This window comes from Zootermopsis nevadensis, unplaced genomic scaffold (genome assembly GCF_977971745.1).
Source record: "Zootermopsis nevadensis isolate Lab colony 2312 unplaced genomic scaffold, Znev_1.0 Znev_ptg000023l, whole genome shotgun sequence".
Lineage (NCBI taxonomy): Eukaryota > Metazoa > Arthropoda > Insecta > Blattodea > Termopsidae > Zootermopsis > Zootermopsis nevadensis.
The window spans coordinates 8,754,499-8,763,681 of NW_028259155.1; the positions used below are offsets into that span (position 1 = coordinate 8,754,499).

The following is a 9,183-nucleotide window of genomic DNA, read 5'->3' on the forward strand; positions in this document are numbered from 1 at the left end:
CTACACTCATTACGCTGTACTTTACTGTATTCTGGTTCTGTAAGATTTAGAACAAAGTGTGAAAGTTTTTAATGTTCCATTGAAACTTTTGTGGAAAGGAAATGATTACGTGACTAAGTAATCATAACGAACTAACACAATTCACTCCGCGGAGCAGAGTCCTTGAGAAGCATGTAGTATTTGAACTTTGTCACATTTTTAAAGGATTTATTAAGTATCTATATATAATGGTTTTGTCCTGTGGTCTGCTGATGAGACACGAACATGTACATAAATAAATGAGAAACTACTACACACATAATTCTAAGTGAATCTTATACATTCTTATAGATACGGTCGCTGCGCTGAACACATTGAAACCCACGGATATTACATTGGTGAAATCCATGAAAAATCCACCAGATGCAATCAAGTTGGTGATGGCTGCAGTTTGTGTAATGAAAGGCGTGAAACCAGACAGAATTAATGATCCTGTTACAGGTAGAATGGTGAGATGATCTGCTATGGAAACTGGAATTCCATAAACCTTCTTACCTATGTGTCTGGTAAATCCTGGATATTAGGAGGAGTCAGCGCTCTTGGTCCTTATAGATTTGTTTACTTTATCGACAGGGCTGGTGTGCTGTAGAAATTAGGGCTGCGATTCAGAGTAATGTTACCTGAATATGCAGCTAAAGAGTAGTACTGCTCACTGCAGCAGAAAGTAAATGCTGTATGCACTGGCCAGCAATGGAAGACAGGTCATTATTTTATTCCCCCCCCCCCCCCCCCCCCCCCCACACACACACACAATTGCACCACAGTGCTAAAGTATTTTCAGTTCAGTTCTTTATTTTGATATTTTTTTGCCAAAAATGTCTAAAAATGTTTATATGGTGTTTGCAGCGTCGGTGCACATAGCTTAAGGACTATGTCTTAATTCACTGCCTACACTAAAAGCAGAAAATTCTCTTATTTGCCTTGTAGTTTCATGAATACCAACTTCAACAAGAAATAAATCACTCAGGTGACATAATCTGAAATAAAGTGTTTTAAAATTTAAGTGGCTCAGTATTAAATAATAATTATGTAAGATGTGAAATAACAGCACAAACTGTCAAATTTTGTTTGTATATTTTGTATTTTATCGGAGTCGATCGATGTGAAATTATTCCAGACAACAGAGGCATACTCTAGCTTTGACTTAATTAAAGTAATATTTGAAACAACTAAACCGTCTAAAGAAGAGAGATTATTAATAATAAAATGATTGAGCCGAAATGTCCTTATGGCCTGAGACTGTGCAAATCAACATGATTGAGCCGAAATGTCCTTATGGCCTGAGACTGTGCAAATCAACATGATTGAGCCGAAATGTCCTTATGGCCTGAGACTGTGCAAATCAACATGATAGTGAAAATACAATTTACTATCTAACATAACATCACACACAATAACAGTAATAACATGCCACTATTTTGTTATATGGTATAATATTTGTTTTATATTCAGTTTGAGTGGTCTGGCAACATGACACTAGCCAGACCGGAGCACTTACCATGCAATCTGTTCCGTCTCCTGCCACAAAACCTTGATTTAGTCAACATACGTTTAAAATTAACATTAGTATACAAAACGAGTTTAAATAAATGGCATTCTAAGTGTTCTCTGAACAATTAAAAACTTTTCAATACATATTAGTCTATGCATTGTTACTTTCACACGTGTAAGTCAAATTCATCAATCGTGTACATTGGGCGTAGCAATGAACAGACAGCACAATGCATGTGAGAATAAAACTGTCTGCGGATGCATTAAGTGCTGTTATACAGCAAACGTGTTTGAATTTCAAAGTGTTTATGGGTTAAGTTTCCACTGAAAGATGATGCCTTGTTTTTAAAGGAAACTAAGTGGATATCAGTTTAATGCAATTGTATATTCATACAAAATAATGTATTTTACGGTATTTTGTGTACATTTTCATCAATTTCTGGCCAAATAAGGTTTATTTCAATGGAATTTTACTCATTACAGTATCTGTAAACATGAGTATCAAAATTCTGATTTACAGACAAGACCCCTTAATTTATTTAGTTTCTTACTAATTTCAGTCTTGGAATGGCGATTGATTTTTCCCCTTCTTGTTTATCCAGGTAAATGATTATTGGGGGCCCAGCAAAAGGGTGCTAGGAGATATGTACTTTCTACAGTCTTTTAGCGATTTTGATAAGGATAATATTCCTCATGCCATAATGAAGAAAATCAGAACTGAGTATCTTCCAAATAAGGACTTCAAACCCAGTGTTGTGTCCAAGGCTTCTAGTGCTGCTGAAGGCCTGTGTAAGTGGGTGATTGCCATGGACATGTACGACAGAGTAGCAAAGGTATGAAACAATAACACGCTACATTCTAAACCGCTATTGCTGTTTCGTCCCATTTCACATCACGACAGTCCCAACTGGCACCATCCAAGGATTTTTCTCACCAAAATTCATTATGCATGCTGCATGTCTAATCCATTGTAACCTCCTTTTGCCTGATAATGCTACATTAGTAAAATTCATTATGTTATAACTCATATCCTACTGTTGCCCAGTCACTTGTGAGCAGGGTCTTTCTTCGACAGATTCATCAAGACTGTGCATTGTATTTTCTTATTCTTCCCAGTGAATACTGTGTACAAGTTTTTCTGATACAGCGAACTTCATTATAGTTTATAGTCATTTCAAGGTGGCAATATTTTCAGTTGTTGCGTACCCTTTTTTCTTGATGGCGTGTATATTTGAGATAAAAGAGATCTGCGTTTAACTTCGCGCAGGAAGCAGCCCCAAAAAAGGCAAAGTTTGAAGCAGCAGAGGCAGAGTACAATGATACCATGGCCTTATTGGAAGAAAAAAGATCCCAGCTGCAGACGCTCGAGACGGAGTTAGCTGAATTACGTCAGAAGCTGGAAGAGGCTAATAAACATAAGAAAGAGCTTGAAGATGAAGTCCATTTATGTGAAAACAAACTGGTGAGAGCAGAGAAGTTAATTGGTGAGTTACCACATTCGTCTCTTCTTAAGCTAATTTTTTGGTGATGGCTATTACTATGAATAAAACTTGTAAAATATTTCAAATTTATTCTTTGGTGCATTTGTAATACCATATTTTCGTGCTAATCTCTCATATTTTAAAGTTTGTTGCCAAAGCAACCCACCCGAGTTCATTGTACTAGTGTACCACCTAATGTTAATACCAGAATTATACTCCAGTGAAGACAAGAATTTTCATAAACTCACACAAAATGTACTGCCTTACGCATCTGAATCATGTTAGATTAAATAGCTGTACTTTTAGAATTTCTAAAATTAACTGATTAGAATTTATAGATGCACCATAAAAATTATGAACTTGTTTCAATATATCCAAGTATATTTGAAATTAAGAGTGTTCAGTTCATAAGTACTCAAGTCTTCCGTAATTAATTGCATTTCCTTTCATACTTTTGTAGCTTACAGTTGATATTCTTTTGTTTTAGTACCACCTGCTTTATTCACATTTGTCATTAATTCTAACATACTCATTGGGTCATCAACAGTGTCCATTTTCCATTGTTAAAGCACTTTGTTTCTTTCTTGTTTGCAGTGATATTGCACCTTATTTATAATCAAACATCAGCAGAATGTACAGTTGTTAAAACCACTATTTATAAATAATTTTATACATTAAAACTTTTATGAAATTCTTGCTGCATCGCTTATTGTCCATGTATTTCTTTGCTATGAATTGAGCTGTGTTACTTCCGTGCGTTTCACCGAATGAGACCAGTGATGGTCTGATACAGGTTAACCTTTTGAAGCCAAAGCTTGACTAACATTTAAGAATTCAGTCTGTACCACGATGAAAATACAACATTTAAACACTACAGTGGAAATAATCACTGTTCATTATGAGGACCATGTGTAATCAATAAATACAAAATGTAGATTTGCTGAATGTTGAAGTACGTGGGGCATATGTGTGGTTACCATTGGGATTTAAAAAGTTAAAAATATATGTAAAATTAAGTTATAGATGTGAATAAAAACAGTTGCTGCAAATATTTCTATATTATATATGGTAATAAGTATTTTAAATTTGCTTCATTCTACTGTGAAGCTTTAAAACAAAATTAAGTGACTTATCCCACTCCATTTACCTCATATCATGCCCAAACCTTTTGAATGTAGGGCACAAACATTCCCTAAGGAGGGCAGTAATACTGTATTGTGACACAAGTTAAACAAAATGCACATTTTTAAAATGTTATAAATTGTGAAAGTTTCAAGTCTCCTAAAAGTACATTTTCTACTCAGGTGGACTTGGGGGAGAGAAGGCTCGCTGGGCATCGGCTGCCAATGCTTTGCAAGAAAATTATGAATCACTTGCGGGAGATATCCTTATTTGTTGCGGTATCATTGCCTACCTGTCCCCGTTCACCACTTCATACAGGTAACTTATATCACTTTGATATTGTATCAATTTTTTTATTGTATTATATTCAACATATCATTTCAATCCATCATATCTTAATTCCACATTTGTGTGCCATTCACCATTCCTCCATAAGGATCTTAACAGTTCAGAAGCTTTTTGTAAGCTAAAGTGTTATGTGTGTGCGCACACGCGCACACATAATATGACAATTCAATTTATGTTATACAAAATAAAAATTTGTACAAAACAATTTGGTAACAAGGGTGACAGATAAAGGAAAAAGAATAATAATAATAACATAAAAAGAAATGCTGAATTATAAAGGACACTTGTTCATAAGGAAAAGTTTGTTTTTAAATGACAAATTAGGCCATGACTGTTTCCTTCCAAATCCCATGAGATTAATTTATCCTATCATACGATACTATGTGGCCTGAGCTACTGTTGGCATCATTAAATATGCCACACATAAATACCTCTAGATGGTTTTATTTATTTATCTTCTACTGGGTGTAAAAGAACTGATGCCAGTCACAGTGGCCATGCTGTCTGAGGTGTGGACCTCGTGTGCTTGGACACTGGGGCCATGGGTTCGAATCCCAATCAAGGCATGGATTTTTGTCCACGTCTTTCTGTGTTGTGCTGTACAGTGTACAGGTAGAGGCCTTGGTACAGGCTGATCACTCATCCAAGGAGACCTACCAAATGTCTAAATAGATCAAGAAACCTCTGAAAGGAGGCCCCTACGCTCCATGTAGGAGCAGAAAGGGTATGAAGAGAAGGAGAGAAAAAAGAACGGATGTCACAACAGAAACATTTGTGCGCAGGAGCAAAAGGTTTCAAAATAATTTCGTAGGAACTATCGCCAAACACATTTGGGTTCATGAATCATCTATTTGTTAGAATCCCCAATGCAAATCATCATCATAATTATTGTTATTGAGCATCTTGAAGTTTGTTTATTTTATTCCAAGTACATTGATCTGTTTACAGGAATGAGTGTGTAGAAGACTGGCGGACTTATATAATTGAGCTGAATATTCCATGCTCAAGAGTATTTAATTTCCAGAGCGTTCTAGGTTCAGACATGAAGATTCAGAACTGGAATATTGCAGGACTACCAATGGATTCATTTTCAATTGAAAATGCAATTATCGTTGACATGTCCAGAAGGTATATGTATGTCTCTGTATTTTAGTGTAAATCTACCTTTCTGAAAGTGAAGTTCATTACTCATTTTGTTTTATACTTCTAGAACTCTCTATATTGCTTTAGGAATAGGTAAATTAATAGGAATATTCAAGATGACTGACTTCTATGATGCTGGACCTTGTAGTCCTGTAGAAATCAACTGATATTTCAGGGGTCAGTTATCTTCATACTTGCCGTGACTACCTGACGTCTCACTCAGTAAGAATTTTGTAACTCCCAGCTGCATTGCTAAGGTAAGCAGCACACATTGATCATTTAAAAGTAATGTGTAGCACAAGTAAAAACTCGTATTCCTTGGCCAAAAGTAACAGATTGACGTGTTTCGCTACTTTGCAAAATGGATACCATAAAACTGATCTCTTGATATTGTTCATCCCAAAATTTTCAGGAGCTCAAATAGACCCTGTTCCGTCAACATACAAATGTGTTAGTAATGTTATTATTAGTTGTGAAAACATGAGTCTCCTTATCAAATATTAGTGATCTATACAAATGTAATTCAACTAATTAAAAACAAAGAGAATAGAAGAATCGACTGGAAATTAATGAATGTATAGCATTTGACTTACTGTTTCGTAGCTGCCTTTGAGATATTCTGTTTGACATTTACTGAGACACTGGAATCAGCCACTGCTGAAGGTGAGAGAAGCAGCAATGATCAACAAAAGCAGCAAAAGTACTTCGTTCATTCCAACAAGTATGTTGCTTGTCAGTGCTGAGCAGACATTTTAAAATGTGTGTTTATAGATGTACAGATTTCCTTCAGTTTTGACTTCTTTTCATAAGACCGATAACAAAGCAAACAGACATACTTTGTTTCATAATTTTCTAGTGAATTTCGTATTAAAATTTGCAAGAGGACTAATGAATGCCAGTTGCTCAGTTCAATTATGTTTACTGCGATGCTAATTCACCCTAACTACTGTCTGAAATTATTTTTGCTTTGATTGAATACTCATCACTTTTAAAGACGATGCAGATAAAGGTTGAGGATCTTAATGCTTTCTGCATTTTGTGTTGTGTATAAATGAGAGAAATTCAGTGGAGTTCGATTTTCGCTTCACATCAATTAGAGTCTCTGTTTGACCAGTGTGAACCAAAAAATAAGGTCGCTGTAGAACATTTAATTCAGACCTATGGAACCAAATTTCAGCCTTGGAATTAAACATAAAGGCGAATAAATGGACAGATGCAGTCCCATCATTATACATCCCTTTTACTGATCTTGCATGGTGAACACTTAAGAAGAAAATAGGTGATTATTCTTTTGTGTGTCAGAGAGATTCAGTGTTCTTAGATCATTAAGGGCAGGCCAACAAATGGATAAAACTTTGTATAGAAAATATGTGGTATCTATCTTGCTTGAAAAATAATTGTCGTTTCTTGTTACAGATATTCGCTGCTTGTCGATCCTGAAAGGCAAGCAAACAGATGGATAAAAACTATGGAGAGGAAACATAATTTACATGTTATTAAGTTCTCTGACCATGATTACATGAAGACTATTGAAAGTGCCATTCAGTTGGGCAATCCTGTGCTACTAGAGAATGTAGGTGAGCAGATGGAAGCTGCCCTAAAGCCCCTCCTCAAGAAACAGGTGTTTTGTCAAGGTATAAAAAATAAATAATTTGTTTTTAATAACAGTGACCTTGTATGGTAAACCTGATAAAAGGTTGTCCCAGTTCTTTTCGTTTTGGTATTGTGTAGACTTGTTGGTAGATGACAGTGCTGCAGAGAAATGTACTGTCTCCATCTCCAGCATTCCTCTGGATTTTAGTGCTATATAGACTTGTCAATAGATGTCAGTATTTCAGAGAAACATACTGTCTCCATCTTTGGCCCAGAAGATGGATACAGTACATACTTATGAAATGTTGGCACCTACTGACAAGTGTACGCTGTGCCGAAACCCAGATCATCATCGTCTTGGAATCATAATTGAATTTATGCATGGTTAAACCCTAAGGCAAAAATAATGCAGTAGGATGCAATAAATTCAAATTACTGCCACCATTTCAAATGTATATATGTAGGATTTCAGTGACTTTTAAATCAAATTGTCTGATGGGTTCAAAATACAGTGTAACTGCAAGGTGTTAGCATGCAATTATTTGTAACTTACCACATACACAGTAAAACACAAATGTTTCTTTGCATATTGCTTCTTAGCGACATCCATTTCTTGACAATTTTTTTTTAAGTATGTAGGGAATAAATACTTTGATTTTTAGGAAATTCTGTCATTTGTTAACCTGTTAATGTTTAGTGAGAAAAATGTCACTTCATCTGTCCATTAACCCTTGTTCGCCTGACTGCCAGAACTGGACACAAATTATGCAATATTTATATTTATGGCAATAACAAATTGGTTTATTGTAGTATTACTGACTGCTTAAAAATGAGGTGGTGAGAGGGAATATATGTGGAAGAAATTACAGTTATCTGCAGGCTTTTCAGAATGCGTTAAGAGAAGACGCTGCCATGCATAATGCTTTATTATTGAAGTTCCTGTCTGTCTTATAAGTGGAATTTAATTTTTACAATTCTTGCAGTTCCTGTAGCGTTAGACTTTGCAGTAAGAGGAACAGTGGACAGTACTGCATTATTTTAAAATTATTTTATTCTGCATTGTCTGCGCTGTAGTGGGATTCATGTATCATGAGCAAAGTAGAGGCGAGATCTTATTATAATGGAGTCATTTCAAAATAAACTGTGGCCAACATTTTGGAATCCAGGACGACTGTCACAAAGTTCTTTTGATACAAAATATTAACTCATTTAGACAATTTTAGAGCAGACTCCTGACAGGAATTATATTGGTGTTAACTGGCAAACACTTGTGTCATCTTTTCAGCTGGCGGGACCTACATACGTCTTGGTGAAACTGTTTGGGAATACAGTGATCATTTTCGATTCTATCTCACTTCGAAACTGAGGAAACCTCATTTTCTACCAGAAGTGTACAGCGTTGTCACCATAGTAAATTTTGCGCTAGCTTTGGAAGGACTAGAGGATCAGCTGCTTGGAATTGTAGTAGCGAAGGAAAGGTAATATATGGAGTTAGTAATTTTATGTATTTAAAGCGTATTTCATAGTTGAATTCTTGGAATCACCATTAACTACTGCCATACCTATTCAATTTGCATGGTACTGCATCTATAAATGCACCATTACTTTAATACTAAAATACTTTGTGCACATGCATGTGGGGGAAAGATAGACTTCACATATTTTGTAATTTTAGTACCAGTCAAAACTGAAGTCATGGAAAAATTACAAGAATATAAAATTTGGGGAAGGCTTTGTACCATTTCATTCATAAAACGTCTGTTTTCTCAACCCCCATCTGGAAATATGTACCTTCAAATGTAACACAACTATGTGTACTGCTTTGGTCTGTCATTCTACGCTGCATGTATAGGTTAAAAGTATTTCATAACAGGGTTCTAGGAGACAACAGATGGATGGATCGATACAGTTACATTCTAAGGAGCTGCATAATTTCTATGATTCAACCAGTATTATTAGGGTGGTT

The 9,183-nt window shown here is 35.6% G+C and overlaps 1 protein-coding gene across 5 annotated transcripts in view; it reads left to right on the plus strand.

The window, feature by feature from the left end:
• The window catches only part of Dhc62B (Dynein heavy chain at 62B), an 80,760-nt gene that overhangs the window by 53,345 nt on the left and 18,232 nt on the right, over positions 1 to 9,183 (plus strand). For all 5 annotated transcript variants that reach the window (XM_087354236.1, XM_087354237.1, XM_022074947.2 and 2 more), the window contains 7 exons: positions 331 to 488; positions 2,133 to 2,363; positions 2,798 to 3,014; positions 4,316 to 4,451; positions 5,430 to 5,609; positions 7,041 to 7,258; positions 8,503 to 8,695. In XM_087354236.1, the coding sequence (XP_087210362.1) occupies positions 331 to 488; positions 2,133 to 2,363; positions 2,798 to 3,014; positions 4,316 to 4,451; positions 5,430 to 5,609; positions 7,041 to 7,258; positions 8,503 to 8,695 (1,333 nt within the window). The remainder of the gene's footprint in view (positions 1 to 330; positions 489 to 2,132; positions 2,364 to 2,797; positions 3,015 to 4,315; positions 4,452 to 5,429; positions 5,610 to 7,040; positions 7,259 to 8,502; positions 8,696 to 9,183) is intronic.